At 41.0% G+C, this 20098-nt stretch overlaps 1 protein-coding gene across 6 annotated transcripts in view; it reads left to right on the forward strand.

The window, feature by feature from the left end:
• The window catches only part of LOC110260018, a 54729-nt gene that overhangs the window by 15944 nt on the left and 18687 nt on the right, over positions 1-20098 (forward strand). Inside the window, exon 3 of one of the 6 annotated variants that reach the window (XM_021087548.1) lies at positions 2470-4075. The exons of 4 other annotated variants lie outside the window; for them this stretch is intronic. In XM_021087548.1, coding sequence (XP_020943207.1) covers positions 2470-2489 — 20 coding nt within the window. In that variant the 3' untranslated portion in view covers positions 2490-4075. One more of the 6 variants, XM_021087546.1, reaches the window with a different exon arrangement.

Genomic DNA, 20098 nt, shown 5'->3' on the forward strand with positions numbered 1-20098 from the left:
GGATCCCCTTGCTTATCCATTCCAAAGGCAATAGGTTGCATCTATTAACCCCAAATTCCCAGTCCATCCCTTCCCCTCCCCCTCCCTCTTGGCAACCACCAGTCTGTTCTCCAAATCCACATCTTCATTTTAACATCAGCGCATTGTATTTCTTTCTTCCTCCCTTTCTTGTCTTTTTAGGGCTGCACCCATGGCATATGGAGGTTCCCAGGCTAGGAATCTAATCAGAGCTGTAGCTGCCAGCCCACACCACAGCCCCAGTAACACAGGATCCGAGCCACATCTGTGACCTGCGCCACAGCTCACAGCAACGCTGGATCCTTAACCCACCGAGCAAGGGCAGAAATCATACTCAAGTCCTCATGGATACTAGTCAGATTCATTTCTGCTGAGCCACAAAGGGCACTCCCGAGAACATTGTATTTCTTATGGGTGATGATAGATATTCAAAACTGAGACCCTCTCCCAACTATTTTGCCTTCTACAAAAGGGTGTGTGGTCATGTCTAGCTTTGCCAGTTCCTATGTCAGAGAGTTCCCGATGCGCTGCCCTGAAGGGACCACTAACCAATGGCCCTCCTGTGAGGCCATTTTCAGGTGGTTCACTTGGCATCAGCCGCTTTACTCTCTCCAGCTTCTGCCCTTTCCCTCCATCAGCTGTGAGAGCTGATCTGGACCTGGAATTTGTGTTGTCATATCACCTTCCCAGACATAGGTGTCCAGTTAATATGTGTTAATCCCCTAGGGACCCTTGCTGTCTTTGAAGCTGGGAAAAGGATAGATGGGAAGAGATGGTTATGGTGGTAACATTCTTGATAATAGCTCATTTTTTTTTTTGAGCACTTACCATGTGCTAGGCTTCCTGCTAAGTGCATAATATGTATTATCTTATTTAAGCATCAAAACTGCAATAAGACAGGCCTATTATTCCTCTCCTCCCCATCTGACAGGTGACCAAACTGAGTCACAGAGAGAGTACCTACATTTACCATGGTCAGATAGCAGACAGATGGCAGAGTCTGGATTTAAGCTCAGGACCCATGCCAGGCTTTTAACCATCATACTATAGCCCTCTCTCTTGCTGCCCATAGCAAAAAAAAAAAAAATGTCTCTCTGCCTCACAATCTGCAGAGGGCACAAGATTGACTTTTAGTACCCATGCTTCATGCTGCCCTGCCTGAACCCTGGAGGCTTCCCCAAGGGCACCCACCTCGTAGCCTCCTCTGCAGTGCTGGTGCTCCCCCTGGCAGCCTCCCCACCCCAACCCCGAGGAAATCTGCAGCTCCGAGGCTGTGGTGTCCCAGTCTCGCTCTCCAGTCCTTCTGGAGCTCTGATTAGCAGTATCTCCTCATAAGCTGTTCAAGGAGACCTTGTGGGTTCCAAAACAGAGCATTTAAATGGCTTATTGCCTCATAAACAGCACTCTGCAAGGACGCTGCAGGCCCCTGTTGATTGAAATGCTTCGTTTCTGTATTTTTGGGTTTGGATTTACCTTTCCCGGCTGTGGGTACTTCCTTATTCCAGGCAGGCTGACCTTTGCCAGGGGAAGGTTGATGTGCTGGGTTGGCAGGCTGCCCCTCCTGCCTTCCTGGACCTGTGAGAGGAGGAGCCAGAGGGGACATTCTTCCTCTCTCCTTTAGTCTGAGTGAGCAAGAGGGTAGAAGGCTCAAGCAGGAGAAAGGACAAGGAGACCTACAGCATCCAAGAGTTGCATCCTGAGGGTCCTTCACTGGAGTGTCTCCTGAGCTGTCAGCAGTGGCTAACCATGCAGTTAACCTCTGAGTCCTCACAGCTTCTGGTGTCCCCACCTGCAGATGAGAAAGTGGAGCCCAGAGATCACTCCCTGTTATGACACAGCTAACAAGTGGATCCACCAAAGATGGTTCACACACAGAGATGTCGCTTCGAGAGGTGAGGGCAAAGTTAAGGGACAAACAAGACTGGTACCCAAAGGTGAGCAACAGCAAGATGTTCTGAGCACCCACAAGCCTAAAGGACCAAGGAGTGGAAAGAGTGAGAGCAGAGATGGGAGGGAACTGGATCCATGGGGGTCAACCTGGAGTCACAAGGGACACAGCCACTGCCAGGACCAGGATCCAAAGCAAGGAGGGAGCAGGGGAGAAATACCCTCACTCTCATTTCTCCTGCTCTCTCAGCCCTACCTTGGCTCCCATTGGTCAAACCCATCCAGAACTCAGGTGATGCAGCTGAAAGGGCTCAGTCATCTGGGCACAGAGCAGGATGGAGGAGGTGAGGACAAGCTGGGGTGGGTGTGCAAATAGAGCACAACCACCATAGCAATTGCAGCTGGATTTTTGAGCCATAATCTCTTAAGAACCCTTGTCCTTCACCATGGTTTTTTCAAGCTGAAACACCCTTCCACTGTGAAGCACTGGATGGAGGTACCGGCCTGGCTCAGCTCTTTATTAGTTAGAGTGAATCTTCTCCCACTTTCCTCTTCCTCCTATAGGAACATCTCCCAAAGAATGAAATTGCCTGGACCCAGGCTTCTGGCCAGCTGGATCTCACCACAGCCCTGAATGCTGATATCATGGGTTTTTTGTTTGTTTGTTTGGATTTGTGCTTTCTTGGCTCAGTGATGGATCCTGGAGAAATCTGTTCCAATTTCTAACGAGCCATCTCCCCTTCTTACCCTCCACCTCCACTAGTTCAGTGCTTCTACCCAAGCCTTGCATTTTTCTTTGGATTTTTCTGCCATTACCATGAGTGGTCAGCCCCCAAGGACATTGCTGCTGCCCTGTCCCTGTTCATCTGGGCAGGGACTAGGTGCATTCTCTGATGAAACCAGACCAGAGAAAAGCTGAGGCAGGGCTCACCCTCTCGGGTGGCACCCTGGGCTAGTGTGAGCCATGAGGGGTGTAAGCCACTGGGGGTGGTTGACTGGAAAGCATTGGAATGCGGAAAGGTGGTCCCTCTGATATATCAGGACACCATGTTCAGGGCAAAAGGGAAGGAGAAGAGTTCATCTTCCATTACTATGGCAACAACAAGGTGTTGGCTAGAGACTTGGGAACTTCTGGAAGGGTCCCCATGATGTCTGTGAAACTAGATTTTCCATCCACACACTCATCCAGGTGCATCCACTTGTCTTTCCCCTGAAGCTTCAAGATCTGCTCAACCTGGCTGGTCAGAAATTTGCCCCCAAACACCATTCCTTGGGGCATTGGGACTTCTGGGCATCCCAGCCAGACCTGAATTCCAGAATTCTCACCTGCTCCCTGCCACCCACCCACCAGGACACTGATCTCCAGTCTCTGTCTGCCTTGCATTTCAACCATCAGCTTCACAAATGATGATGGTGATGATGTTGGCCAGCATCTCCTGTGCTTTAGCTACGGTCCCCAGTGCTTTATAAATTCTAGATAATTTTGTCTTCACAACACTATTATCATCCCCATTGCACAGATGAACATAGCAGGGCTTAAGAGAGATCACATGATTTGGCCGAGGTGACACAGCTAGTAAGTCATACAGAGATCCTGAATCCAGAGCTAGAAAAGCCCCCAGAGCCCACATTCTAGCCGTGACCCTGTATTGCCTATTGATGGCAAGGGATGGGTTTTTTTCCTTCTTTCTTCTTTTTTTAAAAAAGATTTTACTGAATTATAATTGATATACAATTAACTGCACATATTTAACAATACAAATTGATGAGTTCTGACATATGTATACAGCCATGGAATCATTGCTATAATCAAGATAATGAATATGTCTATCAATCCCCGTAGCTTCCTTGAGCTCCTTTGTAATCCACCCCTCACTCCCCCCTCCAACACAGTTCCTAGGCAACCAATTGTCTGCTTTCTGTCACTATAGATTAATTTGCATTTTCTAGAATTTTATATATGGAAATAGCATGTCCTTTTTGGGGGGTCTGACTTCTTTCAGCATAATTATTTTGAGTTGCATTCATGTTGCATGTGTCAATAGTTCATTCCTTTTAATTGCTGAGTAGTGCTCCCTTGTATATATATACTAAATTTGTCCATTCACCTCTTGATGGATGTTTGAATTGCTTCCAGTTTTTGATGATTACAAACAAAACTATTAAGAACACTCGAGTATGAGTCTTTTTTGGACATATGCTTTCATTTCCCTAGAGTAAATACCTATACGTGTGGAACTGCTGGATCATAAAGTAGGTATATGTTTATTATGATAAGAAATGACCAAACTATTTTCCAAAGTGGTTGTGCCATTTTACATCCCTCCCAGCAGTGCATGAGGAGTTCTGGTTGCTCCACTTCCTTGCCAGCGTTTGGTTGGTTAGTCTTTTAAATTAAGCCATTCTAGTAGGTAGATAGTAGTTTCTTACTGTGGTTTTAATTTGCATTTCCCAGATGACTAATTATATGATACACCTTTTCAGGTCTTATTTGCCATCTGTTTATCTATCTTGGTGCAATGGCTGTTCACAGTTTTTGCTCATTTTAAAAATAATTGCACTGTTTCACTTATGTCTTATTATTGAGTTGTAAATACTCTTTATATATTCTAAAACATGTCCTTTGTCAGATAATGTTTTGCAACTTTTCATATGCAGCCTTTTAATTTTTTTTGTTGTTGTTGGATGCTCCTGTGGCAAATGGAAGTTCCTGGGTCAGGGATTGAACCTGCACCACAGCAGCAACCCAAGTCACTGCAGTGACAATGCCAGATCCTTAACCCACTGTGCCACAAGAGAACTCCAGCCTTTTCATTTTTATAAGAGTCTCTTTTAAAGAACAAAACTTTTATTTAATTTTTAATTTTTATTTTTCGAAGTATAGTTGATTTACTATATTGTGTTAGTTCCTGGTGTATGGCAAAGTGATTCAGTTATAGTTATATATATATATTCTTTTTCATGTTCTTTTCCATTATAGCTTATTATAAGATATTGAATGTAATTCCCTGTGCTGCACAGTAGGGTCTTGTTGTTTATCTTTTTTATATATGGTGATTTGTGTCCGCAACTCCCAAACTCCTAATTTATCTCTGCCCCACCCCCTGTGCTCTTTGGTAACCATACATTTGTTTTTGAAGTCTGTGAGTCTGTTCTGAAAATAAGTTCATTTGCATATTTTAGATTCCATATATTAGTGATATCATATGATATTTGTCTCTGTCTGGTTTATTTCACTTTGTATAATATTCTCTAGGCCCATCCATGTTGCTGCAAATAGCATTATTTCATTCTTTTTATGGCTGAGTAATATTCCATTGTATAAATACACTGCATTTTCTTTATGCATTCCTCTTTGATGGACATTTAGGTTGCTTCTATGTCTTGGATATTGTAAATAGTGCTGCTATGAACATTGGGGTGCATATATCTTTTCAAATTAGAGTTTTCTCTGGATATATGCCTAAGAGTGGGATTGCCAGATCAAATAGTAACTGTATTTAGTTTTTTAAGGAATCTCCGTACTGTTTTCCATAATGGCTGCACCAGTTTACATTCTACCAACAGTGTGGGAGGATTCCCTTTTAAAGAACAAAAATTTTGAATTTTCTTTTTCAGTTTGTAGTGGTTTTTTTTTTTTTCCTGGCAATTGCCTGAAGAGAAGGTATACACTCTTTTATTGTTATTATTGTGGTAAAATATAATGACATAAAAGTTACCATTTTTAAGTGTACAGTTCAGTGGCATTAAGTGCATTCACACTGTTATAGTTTGTATTTTTAAAATCCTTTTAAAGAATTGTTGGCTAATTCAAGGTCACTAAGACTTTTTCCTGTGTTTTCTGTTAAAGGTTTCACAGCTTTAGCCCTAGTAGATTTATCTGAAGTGAAATTTTGGGTATGAAGTGTTCAGGGTTCATTCTTGTGTACGGATAAACACTTGTTTCTGCCCCATTTGTTGAAAAAAATTATCCTTTTTTCTTTGAGTTACATTATACTTTTGTCAAAAATTGGTTGTTTTTTTGGCTGTTTTCCTGGTTTGTTTTTCACTCTAGTTCTCAACACATTGCCTTCTGATTTTCACATACTGTTTCCAGTATAGACTTCCCCAACTTGTCTCTCTGCCCTGCTCTGGCTCTGACCTTCCCTCCTCACTGGTTGATAGATTTCTAGTGGTATTTTCCAGAGATGACCTAATTCTTGCCTATCCCCTAAACTGTAATCAGCCTTGCTCTAGCCTCCCTGGTCTGGGCTCTGTGCCCAGCACCTGGGTTCCGCTGCTGCCACAGCCCTGATGCCTGGAGGGCAAGGGCTGCAGATGGGTCCAGCTCAGGACCCAGGGAGCTCCAGCACAGCAGGCTTTCCCAGCTGCTTACTCAGGCAACCCTTGTGTGGGAGGCCAGAGATCCAGCCTTCATAGCAATGACACAGCCACCAGACCTTCTCAAGACTTCTCTGGTCATTGAGTCCCTGTTAAATCCAGAAATGAGATTTGGCAGAAAAAAATCAGATAAAACTGAACAAGGGGAATGCAGAGCCTTGCAGATCAGTGTTTTCCCACAAGGGAAGAAAAATTTTGTTTTAGGGCCATACCTGTGGCATAGGAAGTTCCTAGGCTAGGAGTTGAATTGACACTGCAGCTGCCAGCCTATGCCACAGCCATAGCAACAGCAGATCTGAGCCTTCTCTGCAGCTAATGACCCAGCTTGCGGCAATGCTGGATTCTTAACCCATTGAACAAGGCCCAAGATTGAACCCACATCCTTAGGGATACTCTGTTGGGTTCCTAACCCAGTGAGCCACAATGGGAACTCCAAGAATGGACCACAGTGGGTGATTTCTGCCTGATCATCCAAGATGTCTGATTAAAAAAACCTGGGATAAGCCTTGGGATGAATTCCTTACATCGTTTAGATTTTCAACCAAGCTGGAAGATGGGGAGTGTAATGCACAATTTTTGGGAGACATCATTCTGATCCATCAGGATGGCCCAGGGGGTATTGATCTCAGCAGGGGCTGTATAGCCTGCCTTCCAGACTGTTCCTGTTAGAGCCTCAAAGCAGTCTGTAAGAGACCTCCAGAAGGATTTTGTTTGTTTGTTTGTTTTGAATTTAGCTAAAAGGGGACACTGCACAGAACATCCAAATCAAATTTATCATCTGGCAAAAACATTTTCCACAAGGAATAAAGAATCCCTGTAGTCAGCATATGTCCAGGGATGCACATATAATTCTCAACAGGCTGGAAGGGCAGACACCACGAATGAACATGTTTGTGGGCCATGGGCTCTGAATTGGTTTTCCAGCCACTAGCCGAGCTTAGGCTCTTGCCTTTGTGAGCCAACAGCTCTAGTCTAGGAGGTTTTAAGATGTGAAGACAGAGTTTTGTTTTAGTGTTGTCCTATCTGGTTCATTCAGGGATGGCCCCATAACACCAAGTTCTAACCAAAGTCCTCACCACCCCTGGCAGGAAGTCACTCGCCTGCTTTCCTGGAGATGCATACAGCTTGCTTCTCTTGTGGGCCTTGTCAAATGGAGAGAGTACTTGGATGTGATTTTGGAGACACTGAAGGAAGGAAGGAGACATGGATTTGCATAATCATATGCTCATTTGCCCTTGGCCCTGGGTCTTGTTCTAGAGAAATTAGACCCAGGCTTGTCTCTTTTCCAGATTGTGGGGGAACAGAAGTAAATCAAAGAGGCTTAAGCTGGAGCTTGACTCTGACATTCCAGAATGTTGGGGACTTTCAACTCTGTTATGAGTACTGGAGTGGGGGTGGGGGGAATAACCTCCACTACTCTGGGAAATGGAGAGGGTGAGAAAACTGAAAGGACAGTTTTTCATGGTAAGTAATATCTCATTAAAAAAATGAAGCATTTTGGGAGACAGGATTAAGATGGCAGACTAGAACTGGAGCTCACCTTCTCTCATAAAAACAACAAAATTACAACCAAATGCTGAACAACCTTCAACCAAATAGACTGGAATCTCTCAAAAAGATATCCTCCTCCAGAAGACAAAGAAGAGGCCACATCAAGATGTTAGGAGGGGCAATTACACAATATAAGCAACCCCAGGTGGGCAGTTTACAGACTGGAAAGTAACTGTCACAGAGACTCACCTACAGGAGTGGGAGTGCTGAGCCTCATGTTAGGTCCCCACACCTGGGGATCTGGCACTGGGATAAAGAGCCCCTGGAGCATCTGGCATTGAAGGCAAGTGGGGCTTGTGCACAGGAGCTCCATGGGACTGGGGGAGATGGAGACCCCATTCTTGAAAGGTGCACACAGTCTTTCATATGCAGAATCCCAGGGAAAAGGAAAGAATCTGTGTCGGACCTGACTGTAGTGCTTGGAGTATCTCCTGAGAAAATGTAGTGACTGTGGCTCATTGTGGGGGAAGGACGTTGGAAACAAAGTTCTCCAGAATATTCATCAGCATGTGTTGCTCTAGAGGTGGCCATTTGTGGAAAATCTGGCCTCACCCATTAGCACTGAGAAGCCCCAGGCTAAACAACAATCCAGGTGGGATCACAGCCCCACCCATCCATAAATAGGCTGCCTAAAGACCACTCCAGGCACACAGCTGCCTCTAATATCACCCAGAGACAAACCCCATTCACCAGAGGGATAAGAATCAGCCCTACCTACCAGTGGGCAAGCATCAGTCCCTCCAATCAGGAAGCCTACAGCAAGCCCCTGTACCAAATTCAGCCATAAGGGGGGCAGACATCAGAAGTAAGAGAGGTTACAACCTTATTATCTGCAAAAAAGAGACCACACCAAAAGCCTATAAAAATGAAAAGGCAGAGAACTATAACTCAGATAAGGGAGAAAGAAAAAACTCTAGAAAAACAGCTAAGAGATCTGGAGATTATCAGCCTCCAAGAAAGACTTTAGATTGATGATGGTGAAGATGATGCAAGACATTGGAAATAAACTAGAGGTAAAGACTGATAATTTACAACAAACATTGAACAAAAAAATACAAAATCTAAAACTTAAGCAAGCAGAGATGCAAAATACAATAACTGAAATAAAAAATTCATCAGAAGCAACCAACAGCAGAATACAGGAGGCAGAAGAATGAATAAGCAAGGTGGAGGACAGACTAGTGGAAATCACTGATGCAGAACAGAAAAGAGAAAAAATATTGAAAGGAAATGAAGAGAGTCTCAGAGAACTCTATGACAATATTAAACATACCAAAATCTGTATTATAGCGGTGCTGGAAGGAGAAGAGAGAGAAAAAGGGACAAAAAATATTCGAAGAGATAATAGCTGAAAACTTCCCTAACATGGGAAAGGAACCACTCACTCAAATCCAGGAAGTACAAAGAGTACCATATAAAATAAACTCAAGGAGGAACATCCCAAGACACATATTAATCAAACTGACCAAAATTAAAGACAAAGAGAAAATATTGAAAGCAGCTAGGGAAAAGGAACAAATAACATACAAGGGAACCCTGATACAGTAATCAGCAGATTTTTCAGCAGAAACTCTGCAGGCCAGAAGGGAGTGGCACAATATACTTAAAGCGATGAAAGGAAAAAACTTCCAACCAAGATTACTTTACTCAGTAAGGCTTTCATTCAGATTTGAAGGAGAAATCAAAAGCTTTACAGATAAGCAAAAGCTAAGATAATTCCTAGCAACTCTAAACCAGTTTTACAGCAAATATTAAAGGAACTTCTCTAGGCAGAAAAGAAAAGACAGAAACAGGAAACAAAAATTCCACAAATGACAAGGCTCACCAGTAAAGGCATATATACAGTAAAGGTAGGAAATCATCCATACACAAATATGCTACCAAAATCAGAAATCATGAGAAAAGGAGGGTACAAATGGAGGACACTGGAGATGTACTTGCAATTAAGAGACCAACAACTTAAAACAATCATGTATATATATAGACTCCTATGTCAAAACTTCAGGGTAACTGCAAACAAAAACCTACCATGGATACACACACAAATAAGAAAAATCAACTCAAATACAACACTAAAGATAGTCATCAAACCACAAGAGGAAAGAACAAGAGAAGGGAAGGGAGTTCCCATCGTGGCTCAGTGGTTAACGAATCCTACTAGGAATCATGAGGTTGCGGGTTCCATCCCTGGCCTTGCTCAGTGGGTTAAGGATCCAACATTGCCATGAGCTGTGGTGTAGGTCGCAGACGTGGCTCGGATCCCGTGTTGCTGTGGCTCCAGCATAGGCTGGTGGCTACACCTCTGATTGGACCTCCATATGCCATGGGAGCTGCTCAAGAAATGGCAAAAAAGACAAAAAAAAAAAAAAAAAAAAAAAAAGAGAAGGGAAGAAAAAAGAGCAACAAAAACAAGTCCAAAACAGTTAATAAAATGGCAATAAGAACATACATATCAACAATTACCTTAAATGTAAATGGACTAAATGCCCCAACCAAAAGACATAGACTAAGTGAATGGATACAAAAACAAGATCCATATATATGCTGTCTTCAAGAGACCCACTTCACTTCGAGGGACATATGCAAATTGAAAGTGAGAGGATGGAAGAAAATACTCCATGCAAACGGAAATCAAAAGAAAGCTGGAGTAGCAATACTCATATCAGACAAAATAGACCTTAAAATAAAGAATGTTATAAGAGACAAAGAAAGACATTACATAATGATCAAAGGATCAATCCAAGAAGATCTAACAATTGTAAACACAAATGCACCCAACATTGGCTCACCTCAAAATAAAGGAACTGCTAACAACCTTAAAAGGAGAAATTCACAATAACACAATAATAATGGCGGACTTTAACACCCCACTTTCATCAATAGACAGATCATCCAGACAGAAAATCAACAAGGAAACACAGGCGCTAAATGAAGCATTAGGCCAGATGGACTTAATAGATCTTTATAGGACATTCCATCCCAAAGCAGCAGAATACACATTCTTCTTAAGTGCACATGGAACATTCTCTAGGATTGATCACATTCTGGGCCACAAATTAAACCTCGGTAACTTCAAGCATCTTTTCCTACCAAAAGAGTATATACAACTGGAAATTCACAAGAAAAAAAGAACTGCAAAAAACACAAACATGTGGAGACTAAACAACATGCTACCAAATAACCAATGGATCCCTGAAGAAATCAAAGAGGAAATTAAAAAATACCCAAAAGCAAATGACAACAAAGATACAACACTCCAAAACCTATGGGATGCAGGAAGAGCAATTCTAAGAGGGAAGTTTATAGCAATACCAGCCTACCTCAGGAAACAAGAAAAAGCTCAAAAAAAAAAAAAAAACCTAACTTTACATCTAAAGCAGCTAGAGAGAGAAGAACAGACAAGGCCCAAAGTTAGCAGAAAGAAAGAAATCTTAAAGACCAGAGCAGAAATCAATGAAACAGAAGTGAAGAAAATCACAGGAAAGATCAATGAAAATTTAATCTTTTTTGTGGTTCTTTGAAAAGATCAACAAAATTGATAAACTCTTAGGCAGACTTACCAAGAAAAACAGAGAGAGGGCTCAATAAAATTACAAATGAAGAAGAAGTTGCAACAGACATCACCGAAATACAAAGGATCATAAGAGACTACTACACACAACTATATGCCATTAAAATGGACAACCTAGAAGATATGCATAAATGCTTAGAAAAGTACAATTTTCCAAGACTAAACCAAGACCAAATAGAAAAGACAAACGGACCAATAACAAGTACTGAAATTGAAACTGTGATTAAAAAATTTCCAACAAACCAAAGTCTAGGACTAGATGGTTTCACAGGCAAATTCTGTCAAACATTTAGAGAAGGGTTAACACCTATCCTTGTGAAACTTTTCCAAAAAGTTACAGAGGAAGGAACACACCCAAACTCATTCTACGAGGCCACCATCATTGTGATACCAAAAACCAGGCAAAGATAGCACACACACAAAAAGAAAATTATAGGCCAATATTACTGATGAATACAGATGCAAAAATCCTCAACAAAATACTAGCAAACCAAATCCAACAATACATTAAAAGGATTGTACAAGTGGGATTTATCCCAGGGATGCAAGAATTCTTCAATATCTACAAATCGGCGTGATACACCACATTAACAAACCAAAGAATAAAAACCATATGATTCTCTCACTAAATGCAGAAAAAGCCTTTGACAAAATCCAAAAGCCATTTCTGATAAAAACCCTTCACAAAGTGAAGGGAACCTACCTCAACATAATAAAGGCTGTATATGACAAACCCAGAGCTAATGCCATTCTCAATAGTGAAAAGCTGAAAGAAAGCCTGATAAGATCAGGAACAAGACAAGGATGTTGAAGGGGGGCAAACACCACAAGTAAGAGAGGCTACAACTCTATTATCTGTAAAAAGGTCGCCACACCAAAAACCTATAAAAATGAAAAGACAGAGGACTCTAACTCAGATGAGGGAGAAAGGAAAAACCCCAGAAAATAAGCTAAGCCATGAGGAGATTCTCAGCCTCCAGGAAAAAGACTTTAGACTGTTGATGCTGAAGATGATGCAAGACATTGGAAATAAACTGGAGGCAAAGATGGATAACTTACAGGAAACACTGACTAAAGAGATACAAGATATAAAACTTAAACAAGAAGAGATGCAAAATACAATAACTGAAATAAAAAATTCACTAGAGGCAGCTAACAGCAGAATACAGGAGGCAGAAGAATGAATAAGTGAGGTGGAGGACAGATTAGTGGAAATTACGGATGGGGAACAGAAAAGAGAAAAAAGATTGAAAGGAAATGAAGAGAGTCTCAGAGAACTCTGGGACAACGTGAAACGCAACAACATCCGTATTATAGGGGTGCCAGAGAAGAGAGAGAGAAGGGGACAGAAAAAATATTCGAAGAGATAATAGCTGAAAACTTCCCTAACATGGGAAAGGAACCACTCACTCAAATCCAGGAAGTACAAAGAGTACCATATAAAATAAACCCAAGGAGGAATACACCGAGACACATATTAATCAAACTGACCAAAATTAAAGACAAAGAGAAAATATTGAAAGCAGCTAGGGAAAAGAAACAAGTAACATACAAGGGAACCCCAATAAGGTTATCAGCAGATTTTTCAGCAGAAACTCTGCAGGCCAGAAGGGAGTGGCATGATATACTTAAGGTGATGAAAGGAAAAAACCTCCAACCAAGATTACTTTACCCAGCAAAGCTCTCATTCAGATTTGAAGGAGAAATCAAAACCTTCACAGATAAGCAAAAGCTGAGAGAATTCAGCAACACTAAACCAGCCTCACAACAAATACTCAAGGAACTTCTCTAGGCAGAAAAGAAAAGACAGAAACAGGAAACAAAAATTCCACAAATGACAAGGCTCACCAGTAAAGGTATATATACAGTAATGATACAAAATCATCCATGCACAATTATACCACCAAAATCAGGAATCATGAGAAGAGGTGGGTACAAATGCAGGACACTGGAGATGAACTTGCAATTAAGAGAACAACAACTTAAAACAATCTCACATACATATAGACTCTTCTATCAAAACTTCAGAATAACTGCAAACCAAAAATCCACAATGGATATACAAACAAGGAATCTCTGGAGAAGAAATAAATCTCATAGTAAATAAGTGCATAATCCACCATGAAGGGGGTCATTTGACATCGTTCTTGGAATGCTGAAGTCTTCTTAGATCTGATTCTGATTTCCTCTACATCAAAGAATTTATGATAACTATAATTAAATAATGCAACTGTACAATTAAATAATACAGTTCTACAACTGTATTATTAATAACCATTTCTCTCCATGGTACAATGTAAGGTCTATAATGTCTTGTTTATCACATCACCTAGAATGGTGTAATGCCTATATTGAAGAATCAATAAGATGTAACAACCTGTGAGGACATATTTATATAGTTACACTGTTTTTTAACCAATTTATGCATTTTATAGTTTACTTATTTTCAGAGGGTGTATTATTTTTGTTATTCTTACCAGTTAAGTTATTCTTTTTATTATGCTATATAAAATATTTAATAGTATATAAGGCTTTCTTCTTTATAAATTTTAGTTGCATAATACACACAATTTTAATATAATGCTAATTTTTAAAGAAAAATTGAATGTAATAGATAATACTAAATAGTAAAGATGAAAGCCATACAAAATGGGATAAAGTCTAGAATAGATTTCCTATTTGTCTCAGCATATTTTCCATTCACTTCTCCAGAGGGAGTCACTTAATCTGTTTCTTAAGATCCATGATATAATAATCTGTATGAATGTAACTGTGTTTAAATATATGTATTTTATTCTATAAAAAAAAAATCTTCAAAAAGAAAAAAAAAAAGACAAGGATGTCTGCTCTTGCCACTGCTATTCAACACAATTTTGGAATTCCTAGCCACAGCAATCAGAGAAGAAAAAGAAATAAAAGAAATCCAAATTGGAAAGGAAGAAGTTAAACTATCACTGTTTGCAGATGATATGATACTACACCTAGAAAATCCTAAAGACGCTACCAGAAAACTGTTAGAGCTCATCAGTGAATTTGGCAAAATCACAGGATACAAAATTAATACAAAGAAATCAACTGCATTTCTATATACTAACAATGAAAGATCAGAAAGAGAAATTAGGGAAATGATCCCATTTACCATCACATCAAAAAGAATAAAATACTTAGGAATAAACCTACCTAAAGAGACAACCTGTACTCTGAAAACTATAAGACACTGATGAAAGAAATCAAAGATGACACAAATAGATGGAAAGACATATCATGCTCTTGGATTAGAAGAGTCAATATTATCAAAATGACTATACTACCCAAGGCAATCTACAGATTCAATGCAATCCCTATCAAATTACCAAGGACACTTTTCATAGAACTAGGACAAAATATTTTAAAGTTTGTTTGGAAGCACAAAAGACCCAGAATAGCCAAAGACATCCTCAGAAAGAAAAACGGAGCTGGAGGAATCAGGCTCCCTGACTTTATGCTACAAAGCAACAGTCATCAAAAGAGTATGGTACTGGCACAAAGACAGAAATATAGATTAGTGGAACAGGATAGAAAACTCAGAATTAAACCCATGCACCTACAGTCAACTAATCTATGACAAAGGAGGCAAGACTACAGTGGAGAAAAGACATCCCCCTCAATAAATAGTACTGGGAAAACTGGACAGCCACATGTAAAAGAATGAAATTAGAACACTTCCTAATACCATACACAAAAATAAACTCAAAATGGATTAAAGACCTAAATATAAGACCAGATACTATAAAACTCTTAGAGGAAAACATAGGCCAAATACTTTCCGACATAAACCACAGCAATATCTTCTCAGATCCACCTCCTGGAGGAATGACAATAAAAACAAAAATAACAAATGGGGCTTATTTAAACTTGAAAATTTCTGCACAGCAAAGGAAACCCTAATCAAAACAAAAATACAACCCATAGAATGGGAAAAAACTATTTGCAAATGAAGGAACCGACAAGGGATTAATCTCCAAAATTTATAAACACCTTCTGTAGCTCAATACCCAAAAAACGAACAACCCCATCAAAAAATGGGCAGAAGATCTAAACAAACAATTCTCCAAAGAAGACATACAGATGGCCAAAAAACACATGAAAAGATGTTCAACATCACTCATTATTAGAGAAATGCAAATCAAAACCACTACAAGCTACCACATTACACCAGCCACAGTGGCCATCATCAAAAAGTCTACAAACAGTAAAGGGTTTGGAGAAAAGGGAACCCTGTAACACTTTTGTTGGGAATGTAAATTGGTGCAACCACTGTGGAAAACAGTATGGAGATTCCTCAGAAAAATAAAAGTAGAATTACCATTTGGTCCAACAATCCCATCCTTGGCTTCTATCCAGAGAAAACCATGACATGTATTCCATTGTTCATTGCAGCACTATATACAATAGTCAAGACATGGAAACAACCTAAATGTCCACTGATAGAGGAGTGGATCAAGAAGATGTGGTACATATACACATTGAAATATTACTCAGCCATTAAAAAGAAAGAAATAACGGCATTTGCAGAAACATGGATGGACCTAGAAATTATCATGCTGAGTGAAGTTATTCAGATAGCGAGACACCAACATCAGATGCTATCACTTATATGTAGAATCTAAAAAGAGGACACAGTGAACTTCTTTGAAGAATAGATACTGACTCACAGACTTTGAAAAACTTATGGTTTCCAAATGAGACAGACTGGGGGGTGAGGGGAAGCACTGGGGCTTCAGGATGGAAATTTGGTTGTGATGATCATTGTACAACTATAAATGTAATAAAATTCATTAAAAATTTAAAAATATTTTTAAAAAGAAGCATTTTGGAGTTCCTGCCCAGGTCAGTGGTAACGAACCCAACTAGTATCCATGAGGATTCGGGTTCCATCCCTGGCCTCACTCAGTGGGTTAAGGATCCAGTGTTGCTATGAGCTGAGTTGTAGATTGCAGATGCGACTTGGATCCTGAGTTGCTGTGGCTGTGGTATAGGCCAGCAGCTGTAGCTCTGATTCGACCCCTAGCCTGGGAACTTCCATATGCCCCAGGTGCAGGCATAAAAAGAATAAAATATAGATAGATAGATAGATAGATAGATAGATAGATAGATAGATCGATCCTAGCCCCACACTATCATCTAAGTGAGTTTGGGAAGTCATCTGCCTTTGTTCCTTAATCTGTTAAATGGAGTAATACATACCTCACTGAGTTATTATGAGGATTTAAAAAAAAATAACAGCTACTTTTAACTGATTATTTGTTATGTGTTGGGAACTGTCCTAAACACTTTATATATATTAAATCATTTAATCAGAGTTCATTACTGAAATGGTGTCATATTTGCAAAGTGCCTGGTACAGTGTCAGCTGTGCAATAGATGCTCAGGAAATGGTAGTCGCTACTATTGTATTATTTCAGTATTATTATCATATTTTTATCAGGCTTCCCTCCTCCCCAGACTGTTGAGGCCTAAACTGAGAAATGTGGCTGAAAACATAATCATCTCTGAGAAAGAAGAAACGCTGGCATTGAAATTAATCCCAAACCTTTTTTTTTTTTTTTTTTTTTTTGGCTTTTTAGGGCCACACCCACGGCACATGAAGTTCCCAGGCTAGGGGTTGAATCGGAGCTACAGCTGCTAGCCTGTTCCACAGCCACAGCAGCATGGGATCCAAGCCCATCTTCGACCTAAACCACAGCTCAAGGCAACGTCAGATTCTTAAACTACTGAGCAAGGCCAGGCATCGAACCTGCGTCTTCATGGATGCTAGCTGGATTCGTTTCCACTGCACCATAACAGGAACCCCCTGACTGAACCTTTCTTGAGAGTAGGTTCTAGTGGGGTAACCCTGTGAGGAAGGGAAAAGTGGGTAAATAAGATCCACAATGGAGATACACTCTGCTGGCCCTGCCTAAATCATCCACCTGTAAGAGTTAGGGAGTTTCAAAGGGAGTTTTCATGGGCCAACAGGGACCTTTCTGTACTTATAAAACAAAACAAAAAAAACCTGGTTGAGGAGTTCCCTTTGTGGCTCAGTGGAAAGAACCCAGTTAGTATCCATGAGGATGCGGGTTTGATCCTTGGCCTCCCTCAGTGGGTTAAGGATCCGGCGTTGCTATGGCTATGGTATAGGCTGGCAGCTACAGCTCTGATTAAACCCCTAGCCTGGGAACTTGCATATGCTGCGAGGGTGGCCCTAAAAAGCCAAGAAAAAGAAAAAGAAAAAAGAAAGCCTGGTTGAGTGGGAATGAAAGAGAACATCATAGAGAGCTTCGGAGAATCCTGTTTCTGCATCACTGAATTTTGGGATGAGCGAGGTGGCAGCCCCTAGTCTAGGGGAACCACCAAGGAGGTGGTTGGGGCAAAAGCAAAACCTGACTCAGAGGGCTCCCTGGCCATTTCAGCCCAGACCCACATCCTTCCAGCCTGGGGTCTCCAGGGCACGGACCCTGAACACTGCCAGATTTATTGGTAGTAGAGACCTGAAGGTCTTCCAGTGGGTTTGCAGCTGGGGCAGCTGTCTCTCAGGTGCTTGCCAAAGGATAGTATAAAAATATCCTGGTTGTCTGTTTTCATAACTTATAACCGGGCTTCCAGGAAGCAAACATCTTCAAGGGCAATTAGAAAGCTTGTAGCTTTCTCCAGCGCAAGGCAGTATTGAAGCAAAGTGAAACATTTCCGAGAAAGTGTTCTGGGGAATTTATGTAATGTAATCTCCAAAGATCATATTTATATATATTATATAAATATATATATAAATATCTCCCTCCCAGCCCTGCTCCCCTTAGAACCCAGGCCCCATAGAGGTCATACCTTTGAACCCTTCTGGATTTAGAAAGACATAGTTATACGTTTATGCACTTTTATTGTGGTTTGTTTGCTTCTCTTTGATTTTAGAATTATTATTATATTTTGTGTATATGTCAGTAGCCTTTGAGTTTCACTTCTAGAAACAAATATGAAAAGTGAGTGTTTACATTTATGAAATGGCCAAAATCCAAAACAATAACAACACCAAATAAACGCTGCTGAGGATGTAAGGCAAGAGGAACTCTCATTCATTGCTGATGGGAATGCAACATGGCACAGCCACTTTGAAAGACAGTTTGACAATTTCTTACAAAACTTAACATACTGTTACCATATGACCCGGCAATTGTGCTCCTTGGTATTTACGCAAAGGAAGTGAAAACTTATGTTTAGGCAAAAACCTGTACATGATGTTTGTATCAACTTGATGATTCGTAATTGCCCAAACCTGGAATGGAGGTGAATGGAGAAACTAGTATATCCATAAAATGGAATTTTATTCGATGCTAACAAGAAATGGGCTACCAAGCCATGAAACGATACGGAGAAATCTTAAATGCACGTTACCAAGTGAAAGAAGCCCATCTGAAAAGGCTACATACCGTATGCTTCCAACTACACAACATTCTGGGAAAGGCAAAACTATGGAGACAGTAAAAAGATCAAAGGGAGGGAGGGATGAATAGGGCGTTGAAATTTTTAGGGCTGTGAAACCTCTTCTGTATGATACCATAATGGTAGATACACGTCACGGTAAACTCATAGAAAGTACAATGCTAAGAATGCACTCTGATGTTCGCTGTGGATTTGGGGGTGATAATGATGTATCGGTGTGCATTCATCAGTTGTGACAAATGTGCCACTCTGGTGGGGGATGGTGATAACGGGGGAGGCTATGCATGTGCGGAGTCGGGAGGATATGGATATAGCCTCCTAGTCTATACATATCTTCTCAGTTTTGCTATAATACTGAAACTGTTCTAAAAAAAAAAAAGAACATTTATTTTTAAAGAAGTGATTCTGGTCCTCATGGCTGCAGTCAAAAAAATAACATAAGGCAGACCCCTCCAGTGTTAAAACCACCCACCCGAAGTTGCACAGTTTGTCGGAAGATCTGCAGGTTGGGAGTGGCAGTCAGGAGAGAGGATGAAGCGCCAGACTGCCCAGTTCATATTTGATCTTTCATTCATCAAATCCTAATTGACAAATTTTGTGCCATATACTCTGCCAGGTGCTGAGGATATAGCAATGAAGAAAACACACAGAGTTCCTGTTGTGGCTCAGTAGGTTAAGAACCCACATAGTGTCTGTCTGTGAGGATGCAGGTTCAATCCTGGCCTTGCTCAGTGGGTTAAGGATCCGGCGTTGCTGCAAGCTGCGGCATAAGTCACAGATACGACTTGGATCTGGTTTTGCTGTCGCTCTGGCGTAGGCCAGCGGCTGCAGCTCTGATTAGACCCGTAGCCTGGGAACTTCTATATGCTGTGGGTATGGCCCTTAAAAGAAATATAAAACAAAATAAAATACAAAATACAAAAATCCCTGCCCTCATGGAGTTTACTTTCTAGTGGGGGTGATGACATGAGCAGAGGCCCTGAAGAGGGAACGTGCCTTGGATATTGGAGCAGTGGTGAGGTTGTCTGTGTGGCTGGGGCAGAGGCATCAGACAGCGAGAGGCGCAGGGGAGGTGGGAGAGGGATGGGTCCCGACCACATGGGCTGTGAAGGTCATAGTCAGGGCTTTGGCTTTACTCTGAGTGGTGGTGGCGGGGGAGCCACTGGGAGGACAAGAGCAGCGTGACATTGTCCAGCCTACATGATCTCAGCATCCCCCTGGCTGGTGTGTGGACTTCAG

This window comes from Sus scrofa, chromosome 3 (assembly GCF_000003025.6).
Source record: "Sus scrofa isolate TJ Tabasco breed Duroc chromosome 3, Sscrofa11.1, whole genome shotgun sequence".
NCBI classification, from domain to species: domain Eukaryota; kingdom Metazoa; phylum Chordata; class Mammalia; order Artiodactyla; family Suidae; genus Sus; species Sus scrofa.